At 39.4% G+C, this 16,747-nt stretch overlaps 1 protein-coding gene and 1 pseudogene across 1 annotated transcript; one reads left to right on the top strand and one right to left on the bottom strand.

Moving 5' to 3' along the window:
* The window catches only part of LOC132234517 (adhesion G protein-coupled receptor E2-like), a 674,172-nt pseudogene that overhangs the window by 133,170 nt on the left and 524,255 nt on the right, over positions 1–16,747 (top strand).
* LOC132234157 (olfactory receptor 7A5-like) lies at positions 5,205–6,128 on the bottom strand. The gene has a single exon (XM_059695202.1). The coding sequence runs from the start codon at positions 6,126–6,128 to the stop codon at positions 5,205–5,207; it is 924 nt and encodes a 307-aa protein (XP_059551185.1).

The following is a 16,747-nucleotide window of genomic DNA, read 5'->3' on the forward strand; positions in this document are numbered from 1 at the left end:
TCTGGGTATTTATCAGAAGTAACCAAAAACAGACATGTACATCCAAATATTTATTGCAGCATTACTTACAGTAGCCATGATATGGATGCATCCTAAGTGTTCATCATAGATGAATGGATAAAGGAGTGCATATATGCAATGAAATATGAATCAGCCAAAAAAAGAATGAAATCTTGCCATCTGCAACCACATGGATGGACCTAGAGGATATTGTGCTGAGTGAAATAAATCAGACAGAGACAGACAAATGCCAGATGAATTCACATATATGTGGAATCTAAAAAACAAAATAAATGAACAAGCAGAACAAAAACAGACTCATAGATACAGAGAGCATTTTGAAGGTAGCCAGATGGGATGGGGTTGGGGAAGGGTGTAAAAGGGTGAAGGGAATAAGAAGTACAAATTGGTAGTAACAGAATAGTCATGGGGATGTAAAATACAGCATAGGAAATATAGTCAATAATATTGTAATAACTATAAATGGTGTCAGATGGGTACTAGATTTATGGGGGTGAACAGTTAATAAGTGATATAATTGTTTAATCAATGGGTTGTACACCAGAAACTAATATAATATTGTACATTAACTGTAATTAAAAATAAAAATATTATTAAAAAAACAAGGGAAGTCTGAGAAATTATCATAGCAAAGAAGAGTCTAAGGAGAAATGACCTCTAAATGTAACATTGTATCCTGGACAGGAGATTTTAAATAGGGGAAACTGGGTATGGAGTTTGGGGAAACTCTCTGGAACTTTTTTATAAATCTAAAACTGTTTTAAAAATAAAGTTTATTAAAATAAAAATATTAGTGAAACATGAACAGAGAACCTTGGAAATAATGAGCTCTGTGCTTGACTCTGGATTCCATTGTGCGCCTTTTGTTAGCATTGCCACTGGCGTAAGTCTCGTATTCTGTACCATAAAATAGGGATCATGGTACCAATCTGTAGAGATAGTGAAATAATTAAGTAAAATAATGAATAGAAAATGCTTGCCTGTGCCAGCTTTAATCAGTGATTTTTTGGCTACACAGTTTCAACTGCCCATCAGATTCATTCACACCTTCTATCACTGCCTTTTCCACTACCACTCTCTATGTATGGCTTTGAAATCAGCAATTCTTTGTTCCTCACGTCAGCATGGGTGATCTTCCCACAAAGTGAACCTGATCATGGATATCAGTGGCTATAATCCTGCACTCACTCCAGTGATTTCAGAATTAATATAAATGTAGTAACTAATAAAATATACAAGGTCTCTGTTATATTGGCTGCCACATGGCCCAACTCGCATTTCACTTTTCATCCCCTGTCTTCATTATTGGTTAGATATTAGAACCATTTGTATAATCTAAGCACACTTTACAGTGTAATTAACTTCTACATTTACTTCCTTACTGACTCTTATCCTATATTCACTGGAAGAATTCACTACAGCTTCAAAGCTCAGTACAATTATAAGCTTGTCTGTAGCCTTCATTAATGTCCCCAGAAAGAGTTGACTACCTTTTGATCACTTTCCCAGGATTGTAGTTCTATCTCAGGATATTGTCTTTGTTTATTTCCACATCTCTTTCCCTTAAACTTTATGCACCTAGAAAGAAATTACAATGTCATATTCTGTCCTTTAACCCTAGAACACAGTCTACTGCCTGTCGTGCTGTCATCACCGAATCAGTATTTGTTGAACACCTGAAAGGACACACTGTGGAATGTTTGACAGATATTCCCACCAATAAGGGAGTAAGAAAAATCAGTGAAACAAGAGGAAGTGCTGTTGGGGAAGGGAGGCCTCAGGACTGAGAGTTAATACCAGAGGAGACCAATTGAAGAGAAAGGATATTTTAGTGTACTCAGAATCCCCCACTGAGACGCGGGACACTAACTTGGTAGGGCTCTGTATTATCCAATGTTTATTTACTTGTTATCCCTGTTGATACCCCCAAAGTTACTACCAATAAAGGAGTCCATTATGCTCTGCCACATCCCCTGACACCGTGAAGATACTGTGGCTTAACTAGATATGATCAAGGAACAGTCTGACTTCATGGGCCCAGTTTTTCCTTAGATGACGGATGAAGTTGAAACTCCTGTCTGCAGGAAGGGAAGGTAGATGGAACCACTCACGAGACCTCTGGAAGTCCTGTTGGGTTTGCTCATCACCGGATATTAGTAAACGAGACTTGAGAGAGTATATTAGAAGCATTTACAGTGTCTGAGGCTTTAGGGGCTGAATTCCCATGAGCCTCATTAGTGAAACACTTGTTTGGCTCTCTAATCCCTGAGAGAGTTGATTCTCATGAGGCGAGAGAGGAAAGCAGAATGCAACCTTGTGCCAAATTGACCGTTGGGAGATGTGTTTGCACCTCCATGTGTATCTCTGATCCCACTGGACTCCTTCTTCCCAGGTGTCATCCCTAGCAGGCAGGACACTCAACAATGAATGCTCATTTCATTTTGGGGGGGTGTTTCCTTCTCCAAAGAGCTAAAGAGCAAATTAGAAGACTTCCAGAAGGTAATTAGTAAAATAGACAAATAAAATGTCATAAGGAGACCAGGTGAAGAATTTAGAGTTTTTTTTTTGTTGTTGTTGTTTTTTACATAAGTTAATACTTAGTGGTCATAAAACCTGTCTTCCATTGGAAGGGAAGCTGGCATAGGCACTTGCAACATCACTTACTGTTGGTTACCTGGCAGTCTCCTGAGATTCTTCTCTCTCCTCAACCCTCATATTCAGGATATTCCAAGTGGAACTTACACAGCAACTCTCCCTCCCTTTTCAAATTCCTCTTTCTCTGTTGTATGTGCATTTCAAATGCCATCCTCTTCCCTCAGGACCTCTACCCCCAAGAAATACAAGTATCAGATTGGAAATCATTATGAATATGTTAAGAGCAGGTCAGTAAACAGAAAAGCAATGTCTACAGGAGCGTGCCCAAAAAAGATGCAATCAGAAAAGCAACAGCTCTTTAGCTCTGTTAATCAATGAGTTAAGTCCTTGGAGTTGAGACATCTGGAAGGAAAAATCTTTATTTCTTTTCAGCCTAGATATGGTAAGTGGGAGGCAAGTGGCAGAGGGGGCATGCTTATATTTGGAGGGCTCGACCTGCTAGTGTAGAATTTTCACATCTGCTCATTAAACATATATTTACTCTCACTCTCTTCTCTAAGATCATTCAGCCATTCAGGGCGGATGTAGAAATAAAACTTCCCTGAATTGACATTTACACAAGTGGTAGAATGTTTGCAGAGGGGCTCCAATTCATCCAAGTCTTTGGCAATGTGACTGTGAGCTTCTCCCATCCAGAGGTGGCGTCTTTTTCTCCACCTTTGAATCTGAGCTGGACTTAGGATTTTTTAGTTGTTATTGCCAATTAAATATGGTGGAAGTGACAGTGCGCTTTACCAGGCCTTGGTGCATTTCTGCTCCTCTCACTCAGAAACCTGGCTCAGCCATGTGAACAAATCCAGGGGGGCCTCCCAGAGGAAAGGCCATGCAGACAGAGCTCATCTATTCCAGCCAAGCCATCCCTAGATCAGTTACCATAACTGAGCCCCCAATATATTAGAAAGCCCAGCCCAGCTCAGCAGAGCCATAGCTGACTACATCTGCTCATTAAACATATATTTATTCTCACTCTCTTCTCTAAGATCATATGCCATCTTAGGAGACCAGCAAAGTCAGAACACCTCCCCACTACACAAACCTATTAGAAAATAAAGGAATAATATGAAACCACTTGCTTTTAGGATGGCTTATTAAATAGCAACAGAGAATTAGTACAATAATCAAAGTGAACATAACTGAGGGAAATTATAGTAATTTGCTACTTCTTCCTTTTAGCGTTTGTACTGATATTTAAGGACAGCACTCACAATCACTCTGTTATTCAAATGCATTTCAGATAACTGTATAGAAGTGCCTCCACTGAAGTTCCCTTCCAGGTAGTCAGGGCAGGGTGGAAGGACATGCATGTTTGTGCAGGAAAATTTGTGATGCTTACTCACATGACTGGGCAGGATTTAAACTCCTGTGTGATTCATCCTTTGATCATAAAGACGAAAGATATTTCTGAGTATAAAGGAGATATGTATTGTATGACATTGAGATTGTTCACTCGCTGTCTCTTCGATGGATTTGAAAACGTTTAGAAAAGGGGAGATAGTTAACGTAGAGCACTAAAAGGAGGCACATTTCTAGGGAGTATATTGAAAGATTTTCAGCAGAAACAGGAAAATAGTTCAGAAAAAATACATAAAACTCTCCAGGTAATTTTTCACTCCAGTGAATAAGGACTACTACACATAGACATCATAGCCATATTTTAATGAGTAGTTGCATGCCCTGAAAAAATTTTTTGAGTAACAATAAGTTGTATGTTTATTTTTTATTTTTAAAATATATTTTATTGATTTTTTACAGAGAGGAAGGGAGAGAGATAGAGAGTTAGAAACATCGATGAGAGAGAAACATCGATCAGCTGCCTCCTGCACATCTCCTACTGGGGATATGCCCACAACCCAGGTACATGCCCTTGACCGGAATCGAACCCGGGACCTTTCAGTCCGCAGGCCGATGCTCTATCCATTGAGCCAAACCGGTTTCGGCTGTATGTTTATTTTTGCTTCATCATATTTAAAGACATCTCAGACTCTAATTATATGAGATCGGTCTATTTATTAAAATTTATATTTCCATGTAGATGCTTGGAAACATATATTAGATTGTCAATTTTTGCCAGTGGCTGTGATAAGCATGGGGATACACAGAATATTAAAGACTATAAAACCAAGAGACTAGCTATGAAACATACTAGTATGTTAAAGTCTACATTATCAACAAGAGCAGTAAAGGTAGTGTTATAGAAAATAATGAGGAACATATAAGTGAAAACTGTAGTCTCAGATTTTTCTGTACAATAAAATTATGTAAATGCCCTTAGTAGCCAAGTGCAGTTTTGTCCATAGGAATAGCATAATTCATGACTATTCTTTGAGGAAAACAATAGAAAAATTACTTGGAATGATATATGTCATAAGAGAATAAATTATTGTAAAGTAATTCAAGTTAACTCATGAGATAACTAGAAATTCCAATTACATATGGTCCAAAGATTGGCTTTATTTGTGTCAGAACATCAGACTCTGAGGTTTTGAACCCTGCATTCATGGTCACTTCTTCAGAGTAGTACAGTTAGCTTACCTTCCAAAGAATCTTTCGAGGGCTCTCTTTATGTCATTGTTCCTAAGACTGTAGATGAAGGGGTTCAGTATAGGGGTTACCACAGTGTATATCACCGAGGCTGTTGCACTTGAATGTGAGTTTTGGGTAGCAGCAGAGCTGAGATACACTCCTAGGCTTGTACCATAAAATAAGGAGACAACGGAGAGGTGAGATGCACATGTAGAAAATGCTTTATACTTCCCCTGAGCTGATGGGATTGCCCATATGGAGGAAAGTATCCTAGAGTAAGAGTAAAGGATCCCAGCAAGGGGACCACCACCCAGCAGCACAGTTAGACAATTTATCATAAGGCTGTTAAGAAAGGTGTCAGAACAGGCAATGTGGACCACCTGATTGAGTTCACAGAAAAAGTGGGGGATTTCCAAGTCTGAGCAGAAGGTCAGCCTCAACACCATTAAGCTATGTAGCAAGGAATGTAGGGCACTCATGCTGGAGGACACCAGAACCAAGAGTCGACATAGCTGGGGGTTCATGATGACCATGTAGTGTAGGGGGTGGCAGATGGCCACAAACCTGTCATAGGCCATTACAGTCAGGATAAAATTGTCCAACACTGCAAAGAATGTATAAAAATACATCTGTGTGATGCAGCCTTCATAGGTGATGACTTTGCTCTTTGTCTGGGTGTTCACCAGCATCTTTGGGATGGTGTTGGAGGTGAAACAGATGTCCACCCAGGACAGGTTGGAGAGGAAGAAGTACATGGGCGTATGGAGGTTAGAGTCTGAGCTGACGGCCAGGATGATGAGCAGGTTTCCCAACACAGTGACCAGGTACATGGAGAGGAAAAGCCCAAATATGAGGGGCTGCAGTTCTGGCTTCTCTGAAATTCCCAGAAGAAGAAATTCTGAAATTTGTGTAAGATTCACAGGTTCCATGTGGTGGAGGTGACTACCAGGAAAGATAAAAATAACATGACTAATTTTCACACAAAGTTGTATTACTCACATATTTGAAATGCTACGATTAATATTTTATAGTGAAGACATTACTTTTAATATTTTGTGTATGGATATGGTCCCCTGTATGGGATATCCAGTGCCACCCCTGAAATAGATTGTTTGTCTCAATCCCCTATTTCTCTGAGGGCTTCATGTATTCTATAGTTTGAATGAGAATTTTTTTCATGTTTCTCAGGAATGTAAATTGAGTGCTGACCATGTTTTAGGCACTGTCCAGGCTGTGAGAATAGGGTGCTGAAAAACAAAAGTCTCTACAATCCAATGAGGAGGGATGAATGTAGAAACAAATAATAAAATAATAAATTATTTCAGATGGTGGCCGCTTGTAAGAAGAAAAGGGAAGTATGTGTAAAGGAGAAAGTGAATAGGAAGTTCTATTTTTCATGAGATTGTAGGTAGATCTGCAAGCAAGGTGTCATTTGAACAGAGATCTCAATAAAGTGAGCAGGGAAAATTTTGAGATGTCCTAAATTAAATAGCACTGGGGCCAGAGAGTGAGAGAAAAAGACAAGAGTAGTCAACCAGCTAAAAGCTGTGAATCCACTTACTAAAGACTGCTCTCATTCCTGAATGTATGTTGGAACTTGAATCAATATCTGTAGTGATCACTAGAGACCCCTGCATACTCCATGTGCATGAATTTTCAGGAATCTTGCCTGTAACCAATCAAAATGGTAATGTAAATACTTGTGTGTCTATCCCAGACCTGCCCCAGTTTACTTTCTCCTAGGACAGTGGACATGTCTTCTGTACCTCGCTCTGCTGCTGCTGGTTTCAACTCCATGCTCCGGGACCTGGCCCTTTCCTGGCTGGCATTTGGCTCAATAAACAATGTTGTTGTTTTTTTTTTAAAGAAAAGCTTTTGGCCAGGCTGGTGTTGCTCAGTGGTTGAGTGTCGACCTATGAACCAGAAGGTCATGGTTTGATTCCTGGTCAGGGCACATATCCAGGTTGTGGGACTCAATCCCTAGTGGGGGGCCTTCAGGAGGCAGCTGATCAATGATTTTCTCCCAACACTGATGTTTTGATCTCTCTCTCCCTCTCCCTTCTTCTCTCTGAAATCAATAAAAAATATGTTAAAAAAAGCTTTTGACCTGAAATATTTCTTTTTAACACAACAGAGGAAGGGAGATACAAGGCTCTGTGGGAAAGTGTGTGAAAGCAGAGAGACTGGCCAGTGCAAAGGCCCTGGGGAAGGGTCTGGTGTCCAATGTTCAAGTCAAAAAGTGAAGCAAGTTTGCAAGGTGAATGAGCATGAAGGAGAGTGATGAGAAGTGGTGGCGGACAGATTGAGGAGTGAGGTGGCTTGTCTGCTACTGCTTGCAAGATATCATAGAGGGTATGAACTTGGTGTAAGAATCACTAATACATTTTTGATGAACATTAGAAACTACATATAAAATTTACAGGTGAGCAAAACTGTCTTAACTAAAGAAAGAAACTCAGTGGTTAGAAAATAGATATCTTTAGATAAAATGTTAAAAATTTGTCGTCAAAATATCTTACAACAATCAGTTCAGAGAGAATGTTTTCTGGAAATGCTATTGAAAAACAAGAAAATAAGTGAAGTTTGCAGAAACTGAGTAATAGTTTGAGAAAACAACAAGAAATATCTTTCATACCCATCAGCCTGGGGAAAAACTGGAAGAGCAGTCATGTTGATTGGGGTTGGAACTTTGAAACTGGTAGCAAAAGGGTGTACTCTCATTTCACTGTCAGAAAGTGTTACAATTTTGGAAAACAACCTGAAGTCAGCTATAAATATTACAAACAGTGATGTTATTTAATTCAGAGTTTCTTAGCATCGGCACTGTTGGCATCTGGGACAGACTGTTCTTTGTGGTGAGGTCTGTCCTGTGATTTGAAGATTGTTTAGCATCCCTGCCTCCACCCACCCCTCTCCAGTGTGACAGTCACAGATCTCTCTGGAAATAGCTCAATGTCTCATAGGGGACAAAATCACCACTGATCAGAACCACAGTTTAAATTTCATAATTGAAATATATTTTAATAGCATTGATATGAGAGCAATTTAGGGATAAAGAGTATGAAAGACCATAAACGGTGTGAGTAGCAGTCACACTATGAATTCTTACGTAGCCACTGAAATAAATACATTAATTATTTTACCAAATGCAGCAGTCTCTTGCCCCTGGACTAAGTTGAATCATCTCTTAGGTGAAAATAGGTGAATGTTCTTGGCTTCCATTCTCTGTGACCCTGTCATGCAGGGTCATTGTGTTATTGACTCACCAGGATAAGATCTCTGAGAGGAAGGTCATTGTGGGGACATCTGAATTCCTCCCTAAATGGTTGATGAAAGAGACTGAAGCTCTGTTCACTGGCAAGACAGCTGTACAGTGTGAAGTATCAATTCCTCGTCAGAATTGGGCCTCCAAATGAACAAATGACAGTGAGAAATAAACATAACCATGCCCTCCCAGCCTAAGGTTACACAAGCTGAGAGACCGGGGATGAGGAGATATTTATAAATCCCCGTACCTGCTCTGCAAGCACATTTCTCTCTTGTTTCTCCAGCCTCCAAGCACACAAATATGATATATTTTATAGCAATAGGAGGATTAGGGTAGCAGATGGAACAGGCTTGTTAATCGGCTGATTTTAGGATAGAGGTTGAGCCAGGCTCATCCAGGTGGGACATAGGTAAGCACAGTGGTTCTGTTAATGCTGAAGAGAGAGACAAAAGAATTAGACTCAGAGAGACCTTTGAAAATGCTACCCAGCTGGCTTGTAGATGGAGGAAGGAACATGAGCCATGGATTGCAGGCGGCCAGCCACACTAACAGGCATCAGCGAGAACAGATCCTCCCCTCAGCCTAGGACCCCATCCCTGCACACATTTGGATATTAGTTAGTGAGACTCCTTTCAAGGCTCTGACATCCAGACTGTAAGAGCATATGTTTGTATGTTTTAAGCAACTAGTGTCGGAATACGTTACGAAGCTATAGGATTCTAATGTAGACATTTATTCAATAAATTTGTCTGAAGAACCAAGTTTAAGCCTCTTCACTCATTAGCTTCCCTTGGGTAAGGGCATTTTATGTTAAAAACACACATGAAGTAGAAAAGAAATTTTAACTAGATTTGGAGATATTTTCCCCCTCTCGCTGGTACAGTGAAGGCCTCACTGCATAAATGTAAACTGACTGTGCTGCCTCTGTGGCATTAAGAGTTAAACTACAATGGATGACTTCTATTTTTCCATCTATATAACTATGCTGACTTATTTCTCAGCACCCTATATCCTTGCCTTGAATTTTGTTAGTCTTCAATTTATATTCCCAGAATGCATGCCAGAATTTCTCATTACACATAGAGACCACGGGGGAAAGGCTGAGTATGGGGTAGGAATTCCTAACAAATCCAAGAATATATGCAGCCCTGCCAATTATAAATAAATCAAAGTAAAACTATTTAGTAGTCTTTCCAGACTTATTAAATACTTTTTTCCCCCACACAAATACCCAGCATGAGAGAAGATACTGCAATGAATGTCTCACAAATTGCTATTGCAAGGGACCAACTTCCTGACTGGTCAGGATCTTTTCAATAAATACAAAACATGCTCAATTCACACCATCTTTGAAATTTAATACAAACACTCTCTCTTTACTGGACTCTTCTTCCCACCCAATACCCCAATACCTTCTTCCAGAAAAACGAATCTTCTCAGGCGCATTTTCATTTTACTGCAATCAATTTGTGCATCTCACTCATTCTACAGTGTCATCCAACTGGACTCCCGTTCTTATCACTTTATTGTCAACTAAGGTCCTTGTAGTACAGATTCAAACACGCACATCTTTCTTAATGTATTAACTAAATTAATTACACATTAGTTATTTAACCAAGAATATAGACACAATACACTCTTGCCTCTGGGTGAGGCTGTTAGGGTCACAGTGACTCTAGTATAAATGTTCAGGTTCCACTTTCAGGTCACAGGTAAAAGTTTTCAGGTTCCATTCTCTCTGACCCTTTCCTGATGTACCTGCTGGTCTCTCAGACTCACCTGAATGGGTCTCTGAGAGGATGGTGTCCGTGTGGAACTCCTCCCTGGATGGTGGAGACTGAAGCTCTGTCCCACACGAGACAGCAGGAAGGAGTGAAGCAACAGTTCCTGAGCCAGACTTAGGAATCAAAAGCAATAGCCATGCGCTGTCCCCCAGCTTTGTACAAACAGGACTGCACAGGGGAGATATTTACAGCTCTCTCTATACCTGCTCATCACGCACATTTCCCTTGTGTTATTCCAACTTCTAAGCACATGATTTCCCTCTGGGCCTTTAGAATAAACAGAAAGGAAAATATTCCTAATGATTCTCTGATCCCAGGAGACCAGATTGTAAGTCAGTGTACTTAGTTTTTATGACTTCATGTCTTCTTGTCGCTTACTTTCAAGGGGCAAAAGACCTACCACTCTACCCCATCCCCAACTTCCCTTTTTCTTCAAAGTCTGATTAGGGTGGGAACACAACCCTGATGTCTCTAGAGAATTGTTATTCTGCTCTTCAATATGGCAGAACTGCATTCCTTTGATATGCAATTTTTGACATCACACTCTTTGGCTTCCTGACACATTTGTCAAAATAATTAAGGATTTATACTTATATCACCAGTGAAAAGGTTTGATTTAGATCCTCACAAACTATTGATTAATTTTCCTCTCCAGTGTACCTCAGGTGGCTGAGCATTGTCCCATGCACCTACAGGTTGTTGGCATGCCTGTTTTGCTGGCTCGATCCCTAGTAGGGGTTGTGCAGGAGGCAGCTTATCATTGCTTCTCTCTCATGGATCTTTCTGTTTCTCCTTCTCTGTAAAAAAACCCAATAAAAACATATTAAAAAATTTATTAATTGTAAGAGATACATTTAGATATATTTTTTAAATTGCTTTCAGAGAGGAAGGAAAAGAGATAGATAGAAACATCAATGATGAGAGAGAATCATTGATTGGCTGCCTCCTGCCCGCTCCCTAGTAGGAGGAGATTGAGACAGCAACCTAGGCATGTTCTGGGCTCTCGGCCACATTTTGCACCATGGGGTCTTGGCAATGTTGGCTGCAATTTGTTGGGGGTGTTGCTCCGGGAGGAGTGGCGGAGCCTGTGTCCCACCTGCGGGAAGCCTAGTGTTGCTTTGTGGGTGCCAGGTCCGTGGTGCCATGTCTCTGTAAATGGCCAGTGCACATCATGGCAGCTTCTGTGTTGAATGTCTGCCCCCGTTGGTGGTCAATGAGCATCATAGTGACTGGTTGGATTGTCAGACACTTAGCATATTATATATATATATATATATATATATATATATATATATATATATATATATATATATATATATAGACTAGAGGTCCGGTGCATGAAAATTCATGCACTGGAGGGTGGTTCCTCAGCCCGGCCTGCCCCCTCTCACAGTCTGAGAGCCATTGTTGGGGGGGGGGGGCGCGGGGAGGCGACCTGGTGATCAGGGGAAGGCAATGCCCCCATCACACCTGTGCTGCTGCCACTGCCGGCCCTGTTTATCTGAGCCTCAGGCCGCCCTGGGCAGCTGGGAAGCTGCCATCTGAGGCTTGTCTGCACCTTGGGCCCGCCCTGGGCAGCTGGGGGGATGAAGGCAGGTCCAGCCGCACTGCGCACCTGCCACTGTCCCAGATGGGCTGAAAGGACTGGGGGACTCTGGCAGTGCTGAAGGGACTGGGCACAGCCATCTTGTGGTTATGGGCACTACAAACTTTGTGATGGAGTGACAGTATATTTGCATATTCTCTATTCATTAGATAGGATGAGTGAGATCATGTGACATTTATCTTTCTCTGAATGGTTTATTTCACTTAGCATAATGCTATCCAGGTCCATCCCTGCTGTTGCAAATGGTAAGAGTTCTTTCTTTTTTACAACTGCATAGTATTCCATTGTATAGATGTACCACAGGTTTTGAATCTACTCATCAGCTGATGGGCACTGAGACTGTTTCCAACTCTTAGCTATTATAAATTGTGCTGCTATGAACATAGAGGTGCATATACAGTGGGGCCTTGACTTACGAGTGTCCCGACTAACAAGTTTTTTGAGAAACCAGATGTCTCTTGGCTGATTTTTTTGCTTTGAGTTGACAGAGTAATTTGAGTTAATGAGCTCCTTAACGAGCTCATTCTCAGAATCAATTAAACTTGTAAGTCATGGCCCCACTGTATTCTTTTTGATGAGTGTTTGTGAATTCTTAGATATATTCCTACAAGTGGGATCACTGGGTCAAATGGAAGTTCCATTTTTTAAAATTGTTTAAAGTATTACATATGTCTCCTTTTCCCCCAATCAACCCCTTCCCACCACTGCAAACCCGCAGGATAAGCCCCCACCACCCCAGGGTCTATGTTCATTGGTTATGTTAATATGCATGCATATAAGTCCTTTGATTGATCTCTTACCTCCCCACCCCACCTTCCCCTGCCTTCCCTCTGAGGTTTGATGGTCTGTTTGTTGTTTCTGTCTCTGGATCTATTTTTGTTCATCAGTTTATGTTGTTCATTATATTCCACAAATGAGTGAGATCATGTAATATTTATCTTCCTCTGACTGGCTTATTTCGCCTAGCATAATGCTCTCCATGTCCATCTATGGTGTTGAGAATGGTAAGAGTTCCTTCTTTTTTACAGCACTGTAGTATTCCATTGTGTAGATGTACCACTGCTTTTTAATCCACTCATCTGCGGATGGGTACTTAGGCTGTTTCCAAATGTTAGCTATTGTAAATTGTGCTGCTATGAACACAGAGGTGCTTATATTCTTTCTGATGAGTGTTTGTGAATTCTTAGGATATATTCCTACAAGTGGGATCACTGGGTCAAATGGGAGTTCCATTTTTAATTTTTGAGGAAACTCCATACTGTTTTTCACAGAGGCTGCACCAGTCTGCATTCCCACCAGCAGTGCACTAGGGTTCCCTTTTCTCCACATCCTCACCAATACCTGTCATTTGTTGATTTCTTGATGATAGCCATTCTGACAGGTGTGAGGTGGTACCTCACTGTCATTTTGATTTGCATCTCTCAGATGATTAGTGACTTTGAGAATTTTTTCATATGCCTTTTGGCCTCCACTTTGGAGAACTCTGTATTTAGGTCCTTTGCCCATTTTTTAATTGGATTGTTTATCTCCTATTGTTTAGTTGAATGAGTTCCCTAGAAGTTTTGGAGGTTAACCCTTATCAGTTATATCATTGCCAAATATATTCTCCCATGCAGTGGGCTCTCTTATTATTTTGTTGATCATTTGTTTTGCTGTGCAGAAGCTTTTTATTTTAATGTAGTTCCATTTGTTTATTTTCTCCTTAATTGCCATGGTCCTAGGAGATGTATCCATAAACATATTGCTACAAGAAATGTCTGAGATTTTGCTGCCAATGGTTTCTTCTAGGATTTTTATGGTTTCACGTTTTACATTTAAGTTTTCAATCTATTTTGAGTTTATTTTTGTGTATGGTGTAAGTTGGTGGTCTAGTTTCATTTTTTGCATGTATCTTTTCAATTTTCCCAACACCATTTATTGAAGAGACTGTCCTGACTCTGTTTTATGCTCTTGCCCCTTTTGTCAAATACTAATTGAGCATAATGACTTTGGTCAATTTCTGGGTTCTCTGTTTTGTTCTATTGGTCTATATGCCTTTCTTGTGCCAGTACCAGTCTGTTTTGAGTACAGTAGCTTTGTAGTATAACTTGATATATGGTCTTGTGATCCCTCCAACTTTGTTCTTTCTCAAGATTGCTGTGGCCCTTCAGGGTCTTTTTTGATCCCATATATAGTTTTAGAGTATTTGTTCTAGGTCTGTGAAATATGCTGTTGGTATTTCATTGGGGATTGCATTGGATCTATAGATTGCTTTGGGTAGTATAGACATTTTAATGATATTGATTCTACCAATCAATGAATAAGGAATATTCTTCCACTTGGGTATATATTCCTCTATTTCTTTTTTCAATGTCTTATAATTTTCAGAGTGCAGATCTTTTACCTTCTTGGTATTTATTCCTAAGAATTTTCTTTGTTGCAATGGTAAATGGGATTTTTTTAAAGTTTTTATTTCTGAGAGTTCGTTATTGGTGTATAAAAATGCCATGGATTTTTTGAGTGTTAATTTTATATCCTGCTATGTTGCTGAATTCACTTATTAAATTGAGTATTTTTTTGATTGAGTCTTTAGAGTTTTCTATGTACAATATCATGCCATCTGTGAATAATGACAGTTTTACTTCCTTCATTTCAATTTGGATGCCTTTTATTTTTCTTCTTGTCTGATTGCTATGGCTAGCCCTTCCAGTGGTTGGTGATAGTGGGTATCCCAGTCTCGTTCCTGTTCTTAGGGGAAATCATTTTAGTTTTTACCCATTGAGTATGATGTTGGCTGTAGATTTGACATATAAGGTTTTTATTATGTTGAGGTATGATCCCTGTATTCCCAATTTTCCTGAGAGTTTTTATCAAGAAAGGGTGTTGGATTTTGTTGAATGCTATTTCTGCATCAATTGCTATGATTATGTGGTTTTTAGCTTTCAGTTTTTTATGTGATGTGTCACATTTACTGATTTGCAGATATTTATATGAGGTAATATTATTATGACTTCTATTCCACATTGCAGAAATGGGGCTTGAAGGAGTTTACTGATCTGCTCAAAGCTCAAACTGATAAGAAATGGGATTTTGATTGAAATTCTGTCAGGATGCTTTTAATTTTCATTGTGGGACTGTGGTTCTCAACCAGAGATGACTGTGCCTCAGGTGTGTTTGACAATGTCTGAAGGCTGCTGCTGAACACTGACAGTACCCAACACATGTAATTATCCTGCCTCAATTGTGCACATTAAAAGGTGAGAACACCTAGTCTAGACCAGCACTTTTCCGACTTCACTGTGCATATGAGTCACCAAGGAGTCTAGTTTGAATGCAGAATCTGAATTGTCAGGTCCTGGTGGACTTGAGAATCTGAAAATCACACAATCTCCTCAGTGATGGTGATGTTGCAGGTCCTGGTCTGAGGACCATTCTGAGCAGCAAGGCTGTGGTTCTGTGTTAGAGTCAGTTGTAAGTAGTTTTAGATCTTCTGAATAAAAATCATAGTTGCAAGTAATTTTGAACAAATACGGTATTTACTCATTCTGGATCTTGTTGTAAATTCATTGTTCACTTATTTCATATAAGGATTCATGAACGACATCATATAATACACCTATGAAAAATGCCTTCTTTAATTCTTGTATATAAGGGTCCTTGAGAGACCAAACAATATCTTACTGAAAAAGATTTTATAGCAGACAGAATGAGCACCTCCAAAATTGCTAGAATTTTAGCCCCAGAACAGTGTAATATGTCATTTTTTCATAGCAGAGGAAGATTAAGGTAGTAGATGGGATATGTTTGCTAATCAGCTGACTTTAAGATAAAACAGGCCAAGCATCAAAAAACAAAAATAAACCAATGATATCACATTAAACACACAAACAAAATCCTTTGCACAGAAGATCAACATCAATAAGACAAAAAGGCAACCTAGTCAATGTGAGAAGATATTTGCAAATGATATATCTGATAAGGGGTTAATTTCCAAAATATATAGATAATTCATACACCTCAACATAAACAACATACAATGCAATTTAAAAATGGGAAGAAGACCCGAGTAGACATTGCTCTTAATAGACATATAGATGACGAACAGACACATGAAACGAAGTTTTGCATCACTAATTATCAGGGAAATGCAAGTCAAAAACTCAAGGAAATATCACCCCACACAAGTCAGAGTGGCTATTATATAAAGTCAACAAACAACAAGTGTTGGTGAGGATGTGGAGAAAAGGGAATCCTCATTCATTGTTGATGGGATTGCAAATTGATGCAGCCACTATGCAAAACAGTATGGAGATTTCTCTAAAAGTTAAAAATAGAAGTATCATATGACTCAGCATTCCTCTCCTGAGTATTTACCTGAATAAAATGAAAACAATAATTTGAAGAGATAAATGCACTGCTATGGTCATTGCAGTATTGATTACAATAGCGTAGATATGGAAGCAAGTTAGGTATCCACTGATAGATGAATGGATTAAGAAGATGTGGTACATATATATAATGGAATATCACTTAGCCATAAAAATAACAAAATCTTGCCATTTTCAATAATATGGATGAATATAAGGAGTATTATGGTGAGTGAAATTAGTCAGAGAAAGACAAATTTCATATGATTTCACTTATATGTGGAATCTAAAAAAGAAAACAAACAAAATGAAACAGAAACTAACTAGTTTGTTACTGAAAACAAATTGATGGTTGCTAGAGAGGAGGGGTGGTGTTGCGGTGGTAGAAGGGGAAGGGAATTAAGAAGTATAAACATCTGGTAATAAAATAAGTCATGGGCTACAATGTACAGCATAGGGAATAGAGCAATAATACTCTTATAATTATGCATTTGACACATGGTTACTAGACTTATTGTAGTGATCCTTTTTAAGGCATATAAAT

Source organism: Myotis daubentonii, chromosome 5 (assembly GCF_963259705.1).
Source record: "Myotis daubentonii chromosome 5, mMyoDau2.1, whole genome shotgun sequence".
Taxonomy (NCBI): Eukaryota; Metazoa; Chordata; class Mammalia; order Chiroptera; family Vespertilionidae; genus Myotis; species Myotis daubentonii.